The sequence below is a fragment of the Crocodylus siamensis genome, chromosome 1 (assembly GCF_052110815.1).
Source record: "Crocodylus siamensis isolate JL-2025a chromosome 1, ASM5211081v1, whole genome shotgun sequence".
Lineage (NCBI taxonomy): Eukaryota > Metazoa > Chordata > Crocodylia > Crocodylidae > Crocodylus > Crocodylus siamensis.
Genome location: NC_143395.1, coordinates 121,588,750 through 121,606,966, shown reverse-complemented (window position 1 = coordinate 121,606,966; position 18,217 = coordinate 121,588,750). Strand labels below are relative to the sequence as shown.

The window sequence follows — 18,217 nt, the reverse complement described above, 5'->3', positions numbered from 1 at the left end:
TAGGTAAATAAAGATAGATCTAGAAAATGAGATATTTTATTTTAAGAAGGGTTCTATATGTTTTTGCACCACATCTGTTTAGTGAATGTCAAATCAGAAAAAGTGTGTACTCCCCGGACCTTGTCTCTAAAGGCCATGCCTGAAAAGAGGATATAGCTCTTACTCCTACTGATATATATTGACATTTTTCTTTCAGCTTAGATAAGTGGCTTCTCTTTTTTTGAGCTGAAGGTTGAGTTTCATTTCCCACACTGCCTACATGAGGCTCAGATAACTGTTATATGTGGCAGTATCTGTGAGAGATCATTACAAAGGCACGTGCATTTCCCCAGCTCAGCTTTAGTTTTAATCCTTTTCAGATATGGGTCTAAATATTACTCTTAAATTTGTTTCCATTGCTGACACTGGACTATATTGTAGTTTTTTTGTCACAAATCCTGAATAAAGGCCAGTTCAGAGATGCTGAAGGGAGGAGTAATCTTTTTAGCTGTATATCCTCTTCAGCTCTGATGATTGGGAGTGTACATCTATGTCTACTTCTCACCCATAGCCAGTCACTCATAGCAGAGTTTGTATCATTTCACTAAAATTGGCATTACAGGTAGTTCCTATAGGAAAGTTTTTCATTTTCCTGCACAGACATGAAGCAAATAATTTGCACAGTATTAAAAGCTGTTAGGAGTGTATACTTGCATGCATATTCTTGGGTAGGCAGCCCTGTCCCGCACTTGATCATGAGTTAATGCATGTGACTTATTCTCTTGCAGGCAGAGAAAGCGGAAGGATTCATCAATCTGCCAGATTTCAGTGTGGACCGAGCAACTGAATGCAAAAAAAAGCAGTAAGTGTATTGTTCACCTACAAGTATGAAAAATAAGATTATATAAAGTAGAAGCTATATTTGGATTTGGTGGTGATAGTTTGATGGAAGCCATGAACAGACATGTGCCAATAATGTATTTTTCAATCTTTGTGGCTGAACTAAAAAGTCAAAATATTACTAATTCAGGTTAATGGTGAAACCAATCTTTTTTTTTCTTCAATAAAATGAACCCCTTCTCCCTCCCAATTTTTTTTTCATTTTGGTTTGAGCTAAAATGAAAAAACCTTTTTGTTATCAATTTTTACATTTTAGATAACATAAAGTTAACTTAAATGTGAGACAAAATAATAAATAAAGCGTTAAAATAATAAATGGTAATGTTTTGACCTTTTTAGCATAAAACATTTTATTTCAGCATTAATGAATTTTCCTCTCGTATTTTTTAGCCAAAAACTATTAATTAGATTTAACCTAAATCTATCAATTGCTTTGTTTGACTTTAAACCCTTTCTCCGTCCTAGTTTGTCCTTAAAACTGCGTATTTTGGCATATTCATAATTCACAAAAATCCCCAGCTGTAGTTAAGCATGTCATGAATGGACTTCTGAGTCTCATCTTCAACCTGATCAGGCTTACCTAGGCCTCCAATAATAAGTTTATCATGGAATTTGCGTAATTTTGTTAGTGTGCAAAGTTTTGTTATTGTGAATTTAGTGCACTTTACAGTGGTAAAATTTATATTGATTTATAATTAGAGCCAGGTAGAAACTTCCAATATTTTACTATTTGCATTGGGGCCAGCTCAACACCTGTTGAAACTTTCTCAGGTATGATGAGGGAAGAGAAAAGACACCCACTTCAGAATTGCCAGTAGTTCAGTGTTTAAGGCAGTCACCTGAGATTTGAGAGAGAAGCTCAAGTTCCTACTCTGCCTGATTCAGGACAGGGACTTGAATCTCACCAGAGCCTAACCATAAAGCTGTAGGGTACACTGGGCCGGGGTCTCTTTTCCTTTTGGAGCAGGTCCATTTTATAAGTAATAAAATATTCAGGGAAGGAGGCTGAGAACGAGAGAGGGATGTAGAAAACCATTTCAGAAACAATCCAGTCAGTAGTGCAGTATCATATGTAAGTTTAGTATATTTTAGCAGAACGCTTTAGTATTTCAAGGGCTTTCTTGTTGCAGTTATCTAAAAAACAGCTTATGTTCTTAATGGGATAGTCAATAATGATATGAACAATACTGTTTTCCACCTGTATAGTTAGGAAGGCTATTCTTTAGACAAGATTTTTGCAATGAGCTCTATTTTAAATTACACTTGAAGGTCACAGGGAAACATCCATTTGTGCAGGACTTGAAGTCTTGTTTAATTTCAACATATAACTGCCTAGTATATTTTTTCATTACTCCATATGTAGCAATGTCTTTCAGGTGTTTCTGAACACAATTCAATTACATTAATGAGAAGGTCTCATGTGGCCTTTATTATGGCCTTTAAAAAAATATCTTCCTCCCTAAGGTCTACCACAACAATGGATAGTACCTTGGGGTAGACTTGCAGACAAATATTAGATTTGAAGTTTTAAGGAATATGGAAAGTCTATGAGTCTAGAATTACATTTTGTTTTCTCAGAGTTTTTCTAGCTTCCATTATTCCATATTGAGCACCTGTTATAATATTGTTTTCAAAATGCAGAAAGATTTACATCAGTGGTCACCAACCAGTGGATCGCGATCTACCAGTCAATCGGGGAGCCCCTGGCAGTCAATCTTAGTCAGGGAGGCTAGTCCACCTACACTGAAATCGACTGTTTGAGGCTCCGCGATTGGGAGTGGCAGGACGTACATGGCTGGGCTGACCCACACCCCCTGTTGCCAGGCCTGGCTGGGTGAACCAGGTGTCCCGTGGGTCAGTCCCCTGCCACTGGGTGAGTGGGGTCCCAGCTGGGTGGGTCAGGTGAAGGTCAGAGCCCAGGCAACTCATCCAAGTACGTGGGGGGGGCAGGGTTCCTGTCACTTCATGCACCCCAGTAGAAGCCCTGGGGAGCACAAGTCCCCTGATCTATGCATGGGGAGAGACAGCTGCTGCTGCTGCAGGCTGGGCTTTATGCCCAGAGCCCCACTGCAGCTAGTCCAGGAGTGACCTGATGCCACGTGCATCCCACTGCCAGGTGGGCAGGGGATGAGGCTCAGCCTAGGGGCAGGAGGCATGTAGTGTTGAGCTGCTCCTGGTGCAGTGGAGCTTCGGGCACGAAGTCCAGCCCACAGCTGGAGCCGCATCTGCCACACACAGATCAGGGGGCACATGCCCCCTCCAGACACTGGGCCGTGTGGGCAGCAGCAGCAGCAGTGAGAGAGGAAGTGTGGCTGGAGCAGGGGCAGGCTCTGCATGAGCAGGGTGTGGGAAGGGGGGATCATGCAGCCTGAGAGGGCAAGGGGGAGGCATGGCTGTGGATTTGCACGCTGGTCAGGCTCTTCCTGGGGTGTTCACCTGAGCTGCACTGCAACCTGAGGCCTGTTTGTGCTGTGGGCCCCAATTGCGCTGCACGCTGGAGAAAAGCTGTGGGACACTGCTGAGTACCGCAGCTGTCCCACAGCTACTTAACTGCTCTTAGCTGCTGGTCCTGAGCTGGGGGCAGCCTGTGTTAGCCATGTGGTGCCAGGGATGGAGGTGGGTCTGGAGTGGGGCAGCTGCCCCGGAGTGGCAGCTTGGGTCATGCGGTGCCACTCCCCGGCAGCTGCCCTGCTCCAGTCCCGCCTCTGTTCCTGGTGCCACATGGCTGACATAGGCCGCCCTACCAGCAGCTCAGAGCAATAAAGCAGCAGTGGGACAGCAGTTGTGCTCAGCAGTGGTGTCTTTTGTTGCGCATGCAGCACAACTGGGGCCCACAGCACAAACAGGCTCCAGCTTGGGCGATCCCCTTGGGAAGAGCCCGGCGCTGAGCTCCAGAGTTTATTCAAGCACATTAATTGCACATGTAGATGCACTGTGAGAAGAGAATGCCTGGTATCCTCTACTTAATCAAAAACTGATGGAGAAATGATGACTGAAGTGTTATTTTTTTAATGCCATCCTGCCAGTGTTTTAATTGGTGACTTCAGTCTATATCAATGAAAGTTTCTTTTTCAATTTGTCACTTAATGGGCATGTCTACATGTGCCCCTACGATGCCATTGTTACTGCACTGTCATTTAGTACTTCCTTTGGGAAGTACTAAATAATGATGCAGTAACAGCCCGTACTGCGCTGTGCCAGCAGCACAGTAATTTTTAGCTGCTATGTTGCCATAGCAGCACACTATACCAAGGGAATGCATTGCTATGGCGACATAGCTGTGGCATCAAGTTTTGTGCCCACTGATGGTATGTCACTGTAATGCATTGCTACAGCAGCATAGCATCACATGTATATGCACCCACTGAGTTTGATGATGCATGCTTTCTGTCACTGTCTAGGTATGCTGTTTGGACAGAGTTCAATTCATTTCACATAAGCCACCAACTGCCATCTAACAACACCAATTTTCAGTTCCTTATATGGCAGGTTTCAGATCTATGAACGTTTAGTCTCTCATTTAATTTTTTTAAATGGGTTGACTATTCTGACAAAGAGATGGCATGGAATTGAGATGGATGTTTAGTATGTGAGGATTCAGCATTTGAATTTTTTCTCTCTAGTTGGTGCATCTCCTTAAGGAATTGTTTGTGATTATTTCCAAGCATGGACCATAGCTAAGTTAGCTGATATTATTGCATATTACATTACACTATATTACATTATTGTCACAGGAATTTATTATTATTTCTCAATGCTTTGGCACCAAAATGGGTTGAAATACAGAAGCTAGGGACAGAAATTACACATGAACCTGGTATAAATGATCGGAAACTGGTTCAAATCTGTAACAGAACAGAAGTTCAGTGCACATAAACCACTTTGAGAATGGCTCAAACTGGTTTAAGATAAACCTGGATGGAAGTAGTATCAGACTTAACTGATTTAGGTTGGAACAGTGTATTGAACTTCTGCCCCAGATCCCCTCCAGATTCAAGTTAACTCACAGTCCCCCATCATCCTGGGATGCTTTGCACCTCTCCTGCACACTCCCCCCTCTTTCCTTCTTGCAGGGTGGGTAGACTAGCTTTGGTTCAAGCTGTCTGCTCCAGCTGAGCAGGGAGATGTGCTCTAGCACCCTCTGGCTTCTGGCCTGGGCCATGGCTGGCATGGCTGGCTGCATTTCCAGAATCAAGAATGAATATCTGTTCACTTGCTTGTCAGTATAATCTACACATCTCAGACTAACCTGCAAAAGTGGAATAGATTCAGCCTTGTGCTATTTGACTGTCTGTACTTAGCCAAAATATTAATATGCTAGAAATGTATGCAAGTTTATCTTTTAGCTCTCTTGACCCAGTGTTCTTTCTACATTTACTAGAACGATGTGACCCTTACAGCTTGATTTAAAAATGGCACAGGATTCTGAGAAAGGAGCTAAGTTAATTGGTAGATTATTTGATCTTTATTAATATACTAGAATGTATACAAGTGCTATGTTTGGGATAAGTTATTCTCTCAAATCGTATGGTCTTAACTGCGTCAGTTCTTTTTTTCTTGTGTATGTTCGTATATATGTGTACACATACATATGAATATAAAATGTATGTCTTTTTTCCCCTTCCTTAAGTGCTATTAAGATCAACCACCCACAGATCAAGACATTTTATTTTGCAGCGGAGAATGTGATGGAAATGAACATGTAAGTAAGAGCAACTTGACCACCTCTCTAATTCTGTTTAGAACAATCTAAAACCATTCTTTTTGCATAGATAAGGATTCTTTAGCTTTAAAGTAGCAATTGTAATTCTGGGATATTTTTAGTTTGGTGGGGGTTTTTTCATGTGTGGCTGTTGCTGTGGTTAATGTCTACACACATTCAAAATAAACATCTGTGCTCTAGTGGTAGCAGTCTATGCTCTATAATTAAGGCTGGAATTAAGATCTCATTATAAGCCTACTTTTCATTTGACTCTCTCAACTTTTACAAAAATAAACCTTTCTGAAACTTTGCATATTGCATCTACTATTAGGGTAGAGAGTTTCTAGGAAATTTGGTAAATATCAGGCAAAGAGTTTTAAAGTTTTAAGATTTACTTAAATTATGGGGCAAAATAAAAGAATATTTTTGTTCCTATCTCTAAGAGGGCTTGGAGTGCTCATCAAATTTGGTGTGGTTCTGTTTCACTTCTGAAATGTTTTTCAGTATTTTGAATTGTTTAGTGGGGAGCTAAAAATCTGTAAAGAGCTCTCAGTGTGCCAAGATCTTTACTTTAGCACAAAATTAATTATGTTTTTGTATTAAATCAATTTTGGTGTCTAAGAACATTTGTAGGAATAAAACTTCACTCCTGGGCATATGTAGATGAAATGAGGCCCCCTAAATTGAAGTGGTGGGTTTTAAAACACACCGCTTTAATTTAGGGCTGATTAAACCCCTGTGTCATGCACAAACCTTGCTGACTTACCTGCCTCTCTGGCGGAGAGGGAAGGGGAGTTGCTGGTGGGTGGAGCTTCCCTCCGTGGGGCTGGTGCTTCCTTCCATGGCAGCAGTTCCCGCCTTCCCCCCACCCCCCGCAGGTGGCACCAGCCTGCAGGCACCCAGCTTGGGTGGTCCTGGGGGGCACTGCAGCCGCAGAAGGAAGCACCGGGCCCCTGCACAGGTCAGGCAGGCAGGCTCCGAGTGGGGGGAGAGATCAGGCTCACTGCTTTTCTTGGTCAGAGCTGCTTTCCTGGGCTGCTGCCAGGCTGCCTGCAGGGCTTCCTACGGAGGTGTGGAGCTGCACACAGCCCAGTGCTTTGCTCTGTGGCCGTAGAGAGTGAAGGAGGAGGAGTTTTAGTTTGCTGCACCCCAAGTCATTTTAGGTGCCTTACACCGCCAAATTTCCTACAGTGGCTGGAATTAATGCACAATACACCGCTGAAGCACACAAACACTGACACCATTAAAGTGGTGCAAAAGCATTTAACCCGCTTTCAAGTGTTGTGCACCCATGCCTCTCATTTTGTCTACACACAGCCATGGATCCTAATGAACAGCAAATAAAACAAGGTCAACAAACAGTTCACACAAATATTTCACTCGCTCTTGACTCAGCTTTGCATCTTATGCTGTCTGAGTTGCATATAATTCATATTCTCTATGCCATGACCAATTTAAGTTTTATGCAATTTAAGGTAGGGATGCTGCTTTTATATATCTGTACAGAACTATGTAAACTCTTCAGAAATAATAAACCACTTCTCTGAGAAGTATCATGATCTGAAGGCTTAAACCAGGGGTTGTCAACCAGGGGTATGTGTACCCTTGGGGAAACTAGTCCGGCCTTAGGGGGTACAAGCAGGGTGAGCAGAGATGGAGTACTGCCGCCTTCCAGAAGTAGGGCTGGGACAGGGCGAGGGCTGTGGCACTCTCTGCAGGGGGGGGAAGCTTGCACATAGTGGTGGCTGCTGCCGCACCCCAGCCTGATGGAGGGGTGCCACTGCCCTCACTCCAGCCTGATGAGCTTTCCTGCCCCACCCTCCCCCTGCTTCTGGGAGGTGGTGGTGGCGCTCTGTCCCCACCTGTCCACACACCATCCCTACCTCTCTGCTTGATGTCCGGCTGCACGCTACACCTCACCTGGCATCCGGCCACACGCTAACCCATTGCCCCCCCCACTCAGCAGCTGACCGCTGGGGGTACAATGGCCTGTGGTGGCTAGAAGGTCAGGATTGAAATCCTGGTTCTGACTCTAAACTTCGGTGTGATCCTTGGCAAATTATTCTAACTTCTTTGCCTCTGTTTTTCCTATCTGGAAAAATTGGCTAATAATGCATTTTGACCTCACAGTAGGAGGGAAAAGGCTGAATAGTTGTGTGTTTTTGGAAATGTAAATTGCTATAGAATTATTTGGTACCTTTTGCAACTTAGAGTGTGGATAGACAAAAAATTATACCGGGTTTTAAAATATACCACTTTCTGTGAGTCATATTGAACTAATATAGGATGTAGGCAGGCATAATGATATACCAGCTTAAAAGAATGAGGGGGACATAATGCTCAGGAATGCACTTCAGTTGAACTGATGCAACTATAAACAGTCTTGCCTAAAGTTTTCATCAGATTTAAATGGTTTAAATAGTAACAATCTTTAAAGTTTTTAGAGTTTTAAATATAGGAGTGGATAAATGAAGCATCAGGTGAAGCCCATTCCCATGCAGTAAGTCTCCCCCTCATGACCCAAAGCTTTAAATGTCTATATTATTACATGTTACCCACATTGTTAGAAGAACAGGGAGCAGTACTGTATGCCAAGAAATAGAAGGAGTGATGGTTAATCGCTCTTAGGACTCCAGAAAGGAATGTGAAACTCTCAAGGCATGTAAACTGAGGAGGAATCAGAGTTAGAAAATATTAGGCAAAATGATTTTCAGTAGAGAGAGGATTTGATTTTTGAGAGTGAGTGAGCGAGCACTGGAGGGAATACAATGTAGTAATGGCATTTTTACAACTCAGCTGAAGGATCTCATTGTCTAACGATCAGTAGTGTAGTCTTTGATTAGCAGATTCTAATCTGTGAGGGTGTCTCATCCCATTATCCCTAGGGATGTTTTCCTTGATTACTTAACTACATTACATTATGGCATAAAAATCAAGCCTAATATAAGTATTAGCAACCTATATATATATGTACTATAGTATTTAATTTCTGATTGTTGTATTAATATTTATTTCTCCCCCCACCTAGAAATCTATAATATACATGTTATACCTATAAAATACATACATAATCACATAGATGCTCAAAAACACATACCTTAAAACTCAAAACCAGCATCACATCATTTCCATCTGAACTATTAGAGAAACTATAACACTTGCTCCTGCCACTACCCAATCCAGGGACTTTTTACGTGCTCTGCAAAATCCACAAACAAGGGAACCCAGGCAGACCTATAATATCCAACCTTGGAACTAAAGACTGAGTTTTGTCCAAGATGTGACAAACTTTCTATGAAAACTTAAAAACATAGACCACTTTCCCAGAAGTAGCCTCCTAGCCATCATGGATGTTACCAGCTCATATACTAACCTCCCACATCAGAATGGCATTCAGGCCTGCCTTACTTATCTTCAAGAGCATGATTACAACTCAGGAGTATGGACCTAAAGTTATTACTGAACTTATACACTTTATCCTTTCGCACAACAACTTCTATTTTAACAAGAAACACTTCTTCCAGACCATTGGCACAGCTATGCACACCAAAATACTATGATCAGTATCCAGAATGGTAAAATACAAACCACCATATACAAGAAACCCACAGACCAACATATCTACAGACAACCAGCAATTACTCTAAACACACCAAGAAAGCTGTAGTACACATCCAAACCCTCTGATACTACCAAATTTGCACTGAGAATACCTGCAATCATCACCGTACAAATCTCAAAAAGGCTTTCACTCAACAAGGACACTCCACCAGAGAGATAGATTGCACTTGTGAAAGAGCCACTTGGATATCATGTGAAGAACTGCTGCAGTACAAAAAGAAAATTCCCATGAATTGCACACCATTAGTTATGACATACCATCCTTCCCTGGAACCTACATGGAAAATCCTCAAACAGTTGCAACCCATACTAGAAGGAGACTCAATTCTTAAAGAGCTCTTTCCAGAACCACCCATCCGAGCCTTTAAACAAGCACTGAACCTCACCAGCCTCATCACCAGAAGCAAACTTCTTATGGCCCAAAGCACAGTGAGTGGATCCAGACCAAGCTGGGACAAGAAATGTGAAACCTGCCAACGCATCTCCATCACCCCCACAATAACTACACCCCACAACAGATCACCATTCCTGGATCTTATAGCTGCACCTCCAGAAATGTAATATACCTCATCCAGTGCACTAAATGCCCAGATGGAAAATATGTAGGAGAGACCAAACAACAGCTGCACACCAAAATGAACGCACACCGAAAATCTATCAAAGACAAAAATACCCAATTATTGGTGGGTACACACTTCTCACAAGATAACCACCCTCCCTTGAAACTCTCAGTTCCAATCCTCAAATGGAATTTACAAAACACCTTTCATAGGTGAGTCAATGAACTTTACTTCATAAATCTACTGGATACAAATAATCATGGACTAAATAGAGACATTGGATTAATGGTACATTATAATGTACCTGCCATCCCATAACCCCAGGTAACCTATCTGCATTTTAGCAGCTACATTCTATCACCCCTTCAGATTCTCCCTTCTCCACCTGCCAACTACCTGTCTCACACCTGTTGTCTTACAGGGCGTTTGATCCTCACTGCTATGCATTTGCATTTTCATAGACCTGCATTTTGCATACTGGCTTCTATTCCACCTAGGAGAGCACACAAAACAACAACTGTGCCTGAAGGAAGGGTGTTTGTACCTGAAAACTTGCAAAGAACAATTTTCTCAACTATTAGGTGGTCTAATAAAAGGTATCACATTTACCCAAAGAACCTTGTCTCCCTAAAAATATACAGAGAAGTATCTGTCCTCTTGGCTCAAATCCTGATAGCACTTATATGTGTGAGCGGTCCCAATGAAGTCATTGGAAGCATTCATGTGTATAAAGTTACTCATCTGTATAATTGTTCGGAGGATCAGGGCTTTTGTTTACAACTCTTTCATGCATCCATCCATTAAACCATCAACGGTTGATTCATGAAGCATTTCCTTCATTAATTTAGTACCTATTTTAGAAAATGAACTCTACAAAAAACAGACAAAAAACTTGTATGTGTTGGATAGTAAATAGTTGCACACATTGACCAGTGTGACATTCATGTACACAATAGATACATTTCTATATTTCCATTTGTTTCTAAGCCAGAATCTTCTGTTGAAATTCCTGTAGTTTTTATTCTTATCCTTCATTATGTTAATCTTCATGAAGTTAGGTCAAAGATAACTGGAACTGCTTTTCTGGGAATAGCTTCTTATAAAGTGTAAATGTTTTGCACATATATATGTTGACCTTAGTGGGAACAAGATCAGACATACCGGGTGTGTCTATACATGCAATTAAAGCAAAGCAGTAAGCTCCGGGGTTTATTGCTCTGGAGTTTATTGCTTCCAGGTGCGTTGTTTGAACATGCACCGGAGCAATAAACTCCAGAGTTTATTGCCATTTGCACAGCGCATTGAACTGGGTTGGAGCAGCCCTGGTTGGCAGAGGGCCCTGGGGGTCATCCTGCCAGCCCAGGGCTGCTCCCTCCCACTCAGTCCTGTGGAGGGGCTGACTAGAGCACAAGGGTGTTTCTATGTGGGACTAGAGTAGCCGGCAGGACCCAGCCAGATGGGGCAGCATTTACACATGTGCTGTTGTGGAGTTTTTTACTCTGCAGCAGGATAGTACTTGTATAGATGCCAAGATGTTTACCGAACAGCTAATTAGCTTACCATGCAGTAAACATCTCATGTGCCCACTATCCTCTAAGAATTAATGAAGTTAGTTTTTGGTCCTCCCTCTTCTCTCTATCTCCTTGGTTTTGTAGATTAGTTTGAAGAGCTAGAAAATACATTTTTGAGTAAGCAGCAGCCTAGATCTCAGATAATCCCAATGATTTATTAATTAGAAAAATACAGACTATAACCAGGAATCACTTCATGCACTAAGGAAATGCAGCCACCTAGGGACGGAAATGTAGCAATTGCTAACAGCCTACAGTGACACAGGAAGTGGAGCTTACTAAAATCAAAAGTTATGTGTAATATAGGAAGGTAGTATGTTTTGTGCTCGTTTGGAATTTGGTCAGGAAATCCTGGTTAACAACCCTGCTCTTGCAAAGAGAGCCATGAACCTTTGAGAAGGACATTCATATTGTCATTAATGATTCATTTTGGTCATATAACCTTTGTTTTAGCTCTTATCTGAAATTAGATGGCACTTCTGGCCACAAAGTGCCCTCAGTAGTTTCCTGGTGGGGATTTGTATACAATCTTCAGTCAGCAGCAGCCCTACAACACCAGATTTTTTTTTTTTTTTTTTTTTTGTGGGGAGGAGGGGAAGAAGGGAAAAGGGAGGCCTTTCAATTAATTACTGCCCCAGTACTATTCTGCTTGGATGGTCTCAATCAGAGGGCAAGATTACCAAATTGTAAAGGAAAAATGTTACAGTATCTAAATTTAATGCTTCATATACCCAGAAGGAGCTTAGAAATTTGGAAATTTTTAAAGTAGCCTTAAAGTTTCTTAGTTTTTAAGGGTTGAATTTGTGAGCTGATAAGGTGTTGAGTGCCTTCTGAAATTAATGGGGGTAACAGGTATTCAAGCACCCTTTCACAAGTGTCAAAACTCCAGGGGGAATGGGCGTTGAGAGAAGAAACCAGCGCAGTTTGGAATTTTGGTCATATTGGACCTTTGTTTATCTGAAAGATGGCACTTCTGCCTACATAGTGCCCCATGAAAAAAAACTGTGGCGATATCTGTAATGTTTCTGAATATGGTAAGAGATACTGGAGAGTAAAACATGAATCTCCCTAAAAATGTATTTACTTCCTGCTTATATTGTAGGTGGCTAAATAAACTGGGACTGGCTGTGATTCCTCAGGCATCCAGTGGAAAGAATGAAGAAGGTATGTTTAAAAATTTACAATTTTGGCAAGGAACAGATGGAGTTTTCTTTATACAGTGAGACTTTTGTCAACTCTTTTCTTTTTAAACTATAATCTAGTATCATATTGCCTGCTGCAGGTTTCTAATAGCACCATAACCTAATTGTGTCCTGAAATATTTGATTTTTCAGACCAACTAGGATGCCATGATTAGTAAACTGATAACTGTGGAATTAATATGTTCTAAGAGTCTCCTTTTACTTATTTATTCATCTATTTGTTTATTTATTACTACAGCAAATGTGCATTGTAGACATAAGGTAACAGGTACTTGTCTCCAAGGAGATCATTGCTTAAGTGACTCACCTAATTTGTGTTTGGGCACCAAATTCATACTTTCATTCACATAGGTCTTCTACTACTTCCACAAATACAATTAACTTACAGACAGGATTTTGTCAGACAATGCTAGCATTAATTTTACTGACCTTGCTCAATGTACTGTGATAATACAAATTACTGTGTGCTGATAAAAATGATTGATTATGATTCTCTAGGGAGCCTGATGTATCACTGTCTCCCTCTGCTTCCTTTGCCTTGATTGAGTTAGAGAATGTTTTTCCTTCTTTCTCCTAACAAAACACTGCCACTCCCAAGTTGCTCCAACTTTCTGCAGGCATGTGCCTTTTTTGATCTCTTTCCTTACTGCTTTTTTCTCTCCTCCAGCCACTTGATGGAGCAGAGCAGTCTGGGAAAAGTGGTGGAAAGATTGCTGTGTTGAATGTTAGACTGTAGAGTAGGGTAAATCTAGTCCTTTTACTTGGAGAAGTGTCCAATTCTGCTTGACCTGTCCATGAATAACAGAATGGCTTGAATGAAAGATAATGATGAATATAGAACATAGCTTGACTGGTCATCACTTCATATTAGAAAACCAAATAAGAGCTAATATATGCTTGATTGTGTTGATTGTAATAGTAGTAACAGTTGCAGTAAGAGAAGAATAAGGAAAATAAGAATGCTATTCAAAATAAAAGTCAGCTGTGCTTAATGAAAACTACACAATCAGCTCTGCCTGCTTGTGATGTTGATAAAGTTTCCAATGCTTCATCATTAGAGCATTCATAACATTGTCTTACATTTTGAAAACCACTTTGAAAAAACGTTTTGAAAAACTTTGAGAGTGGACCTCCATTCAGGGAAACAAAAACAATACACAATTATTTGATTCCCTGAAGTCATGATATACGGTACTGAAGGCCCCCCATTCTACTCAACTATCACTTTTCTGTGGGACATGCCTCACAGATTGAGATAGTGCTGACATAATCCCAGGACACCCCCACTGCCAGCACCTTACATCTTCCCTGAGGACCACAGATCATAAATTCATATCTACATATGAGGAAGTTCTTGGATCTCCACTCTTTTTTTTTTCTGTTTCCTATGCATTTAGTCCTACAGTCCAATCCATTTACAGTATCAGAAACAGAGCTTCTCTGGTTTCATTCGTGTAGATACAACAAGATTTGCAGAAGGTTTTCTTATTAAGAGTTATTTAAATTATTTGTGAATAGTTTCTTAGAATTGTGACATCCCTCTACTTGCATCACATTTTAGTGCCTTATTCTAAATAATATTTATGATACACAGCTAGCAATTATTTACAGCAAGCCAAACAATAGTTATAATATCCTATGGTTTTACCAGGAATAGCATCAGGGAACTGTGTAAAATCACAATAGGTGGCACATCCTCCTAAACATCACTTCATCAGCATCTTTTTGAGATTTTTCTTTTGCATATTTTTTTTTGCCTATCAATATTTTTTCAGATCATACAATCATGAGATGCAAAAAAGTGACACACAGTTTTCTCTATATATATGAAAGAAAGAAGAAAGAAAATATTCAACTGTTAATAAGGCTGAAAATTGTGATAATTAATAGTTACTAAAAGGTGACGCTAACAGAATGTTTCACACTTGCATGGCACCACCAAATCAAAGCATCCCAAACTGCTTTATGAACATAGACTTAACCAACTGACTGAAAGTTAAGTAAAATATATATAGATACTATTTCCTCCAGGCTGGTGCTGCTTCTCTTTAACAACACATTGATATTATGCAATCAACAGTTTTTAGGAAAGGAAGTGAAGAATATTTGTTCCAGTTGAAACCACAGGGGCATTCGTTACTCTAGTCACACAGTTACCCACTGATGTTGTCTTCATTTAACTTTTAACTGCATCTAACTAACCACGCAACTCCTAAACTCAGATAATATATATGTGTATGTGTGCTCTTTTCTGAGGTTGATGCAGGAAAGTCTTTTAGTGTATACACTTGGTCAGCTAGTGTTTACATCTGGAGGGTTGGTGGCTGCTGAAAGATTTTAGTACAGTGAAAAAACAGCATTATTTTGTGGTGATGGTAGGACTATCTGCTTACAAACTTATTTGTTATTTTGCCTAGTGTATTTCATTGTGTCTGTCTATACAAATGAGTACTTGTGAATGCTTTGTTTATTTTAATCTACTTTTAAAAATCATCTAAATAGCAACAGTAAATACTTCTGTCCCTGCTTTTTTTTTTTTTTAGCATCCCCTAATTTTTTTAAAATTGCTATTACTCCACAGGGGACTCAACAGGGTCTTTGGGCCTTCTTCCCATTAGAGGAAAAATGTAGAGTCTGGGTATTCTACTAGTACAGATTATTTACTCCACAATATGGAGACAAGTTGTTGAATTGAAGTTTTTATAATAGCATGTGGGAAATTTTACTTTTTCAGGTGTCTCAGCTCATCTCTTAGGGAGCTATGTCACTCTGTCTCCAGAAGTGACACTATTTGGTCAGATTAAGGCAGTGAGCAAACTTCCCTTTTGCTTTGATAGGTCTTGCCGAATGGCAAAACAAAATATAATGCAGTATTTTTTCAAAGCCATGGAAGGTACATTCACAAAAATAAAAGGAACTTTATGAGGCTGCTTATAAGAGTACCCTCTGATGATTTTCACCATAACTATTTGGTTAGAATAAAACAAGTTGTCATAGCATATGTGTTGGTTGGTTCTAACTGGAGCAGACATTGACTCATGAGGTTTTTGGCACTGGGTGAAGGAATCTTCACCTACCAAGATGGTTCAAGTAATAAATGAGTGTCTAACTTTTCTTTCATTTTATATTTATGCTCCAGAATGCTATAGTGAGAGTGAACATGATGATCCAGAAATAACAGAAACACCACCTCCACCATATACAGCACAGCCACTGCTTCCTCATTCGGTATGCATTACAGTAATTAGTTTGTTTCCAGTCACTAAACAGTGGGCACGAATATTGTTCTAGCCTCTTAAGACTGTGCATCTCTGATTAGTAAATTAAATAAGAATTGTAAGCATTTGCTTTATTTGCCTCTGGAAACTTGGATACACTTTTTTTACATCCCGTTCTCTATTGGAAAGTTCACTGAGATGATGATTGTCACATTACTTCATGTGCATAAAGCACCCTTACTATTTTAGTCCATAAAGATGCTATCTCAGCCTCATTTAAATCCATCTTATCTGTAACATTTGAGAAAGTCATATAAACTATCTCTAATTATACATCGTGGATAGAGACAGAAATTGCATATAAACTGGTATAAGTGATCAGAAACTGGTTCAAATCTGTAACATAACAGAAGTTCAGTGGACATAAATCACTTTCAAAATGACCAAAACCAATTTAAGACAAGCCTGGATGGATGCACTATCTAACTTAACCCATTTAAGTTAAATTGGTTTATTGACCTTCTGTTCCAGATCCTCTTCAGATTCAAGTTAACTCACAGTTCTCCAGCATCCCAGGATGTTTTGCACCTCCTTCACAAGCTGCCTACCTTGCAGGGTAGGCAGGCTAGCTTTGGCCCAAGCTGTCTGCCCTAGCAGGGAGGCATGCTCTAGTACCCATGGCTTCTGACCTGGGCCACTGCAGGCCTATGGCTGCATTTCTGGAATCAAAAATAAATATCTGTTCACTTGCTTATTGGTTCAATCTATGCAGCTTAGACTACCTTGCGAAGACGAATGGGTTCAGCTTTGGTCTTTTTAACTGTCTGTACTTAGTCCTTATGTTGTGAGTTATTCATTAGCATATAAGTATGGGGTTCAGGGTTGAGAGAGGGGCATCAAATCACTAGAAGCAAAGCTGTATTTATGACGGAGACAAACAAGGGAAATAGATGGAATGATATCGTTTGACAGCTGTAAACAAGTAAAAAGGAAACCCCCAAAACATAATCACCAATACCATCATCACAAAAAAACAGAGTGGGTTTAATCTAATATTGAACAAGAAATACTGTCAGAATACAGAAAATGTTATTTTCCCTAAAACGATCATGTGTCTCTTCCTAACTGTAGAGATACCAAGAATAACCCTCACCTCATTCCTGTCTGTTTGCTATTTACACATTAAGTGAACAGTATATCTAGCCTCATATGGTGAACTTCATGTATCTATGTTAAAAAAGTAATCAGATTAACACAAGTCCATCAGTTATTTGTAAATGAGACCACTTTATTTGTATTTTGCATCACTTTTTCCAATATCCTTGCTGCTCTGTTGAGACCTGTTAAGCCAGGAACTGTGTCTCCCTCTGTATTTGGAAAGTGATTATTAAGTTTTGGATTCTAGTGCAATTTAAATAGTAAAGATTCAAATCCACCCCAGGTCAGTAATAAATTAATGGAAACACCTAAAAGGTGGGAAGTTGCATGTGATTAAATGGTCTTATTCCAGTCTTGCCAGGGAAAATGTTGCAAGTTGGTACCAAAAGTCTGATATTTCTAAGCAAAAAATCCAAATGCTATATTTTGTTGTGAAAGCTGAACTATCCTTGCTCATAGAAGCTGTTCATTTTAAACAAGCTGTGGAACATAGATTCATTCATGATGCTTTACTCAATTATTGTCTGTACTGTTTTGTGAATTAAGGGAGATTCCATTTTCAAGGATTTCTGCTTGGCCTCTTTTGGCATGTGTAGACAAAATGGGGGCCCTAAATTGAAGTGGTGGGTTTTAAAAAACAATTTAGGCCTGTCATGCACACACCCTGCTGACTTACCTGTCTCTCTGGCGGGGATGGAAGAGTGAGCTGCCAGTGAGTGGAACAGTCCCTGGGCTGAGGGTGGGGGCTGGTGCTTCCTTCTGCGGCAGCAGCAGCCCCCCTTAGGAGGCCCCCACCCACAGGCAACCAGGTTGGGCAGTCCCAGGGGGCACTGCAGCCACAGAGGGAAGCATTGGGCCCCCACGCAGCTCAGGCAGGAAGGCAATCTCTGAGGGGTGGGTGGAAGATCAGGTTTGCCTCTTTTCTTGGGTGGAACCTGCCTTCCCGGGCTGCTGCCAGGCTGCCTGCAGGGCTTCTTGCAGGGCCCCTGAGCTACAAGGAGCCAGGTGCTTCGCACCACGGCTATAGGGGCAGCAAACCAAAACTCCCCGAAGGAGTTTTATTTTGCTGCGCCCCAAGTCATTTAAGGCACATTACACTGATGAATTTCCTACAGCAGCTGGAATTAATGTGCAATACGCTGCTAAGGCATGTATTAAAGTAGTGCAAAACACCATTAAAGTAGTGCAAAAGCATTTAGCCCGCTTTAAAGTGTCGTGCACACACAGCTCTTGTTTTGTCTACACACGGCCCCTGACTAACACTGCATTAGCCTTTATGATGTTAGTATGTGTCATGATTTCCTAT

The 18,217-nt window shown here is 40.8% G+C and overlaps 1 protein-coding gene across 2 annotated transcripts in view; it reads left to right on the top strand.

Moving 5' to 3' along the window:
* The window catches only part of IPCEF1 (interaction protein for cytohesin exchange factors 1), a 99,241-nt gene that overhangs the window by 53,947 nt on the left and 27,077 nt on the right, over window positions 1–18,217 (top strand). For both annotated transcript variants that reach the window (XM_090041610.1, XM_090041615.1), the window contains 4 exons: window positions 768–841; window positions 5,510–5,581; window positions 12,436–12,497; window positions 15,675–15,763. In XM_090041610.1, coding sequence (XP_089897736.1) covers window positions 768–841; window positions 5,510–5,581; window positions 12,436–12,497; window positions 15,675–15,763 — 297 coding nt within the window. The remainder of the gene's footprint in view (window positions 1–767; window positions 842–5,509; window positions 5,582–12,435; window positions 12,498–15,674; window positions 15,764–18,217) is intronic.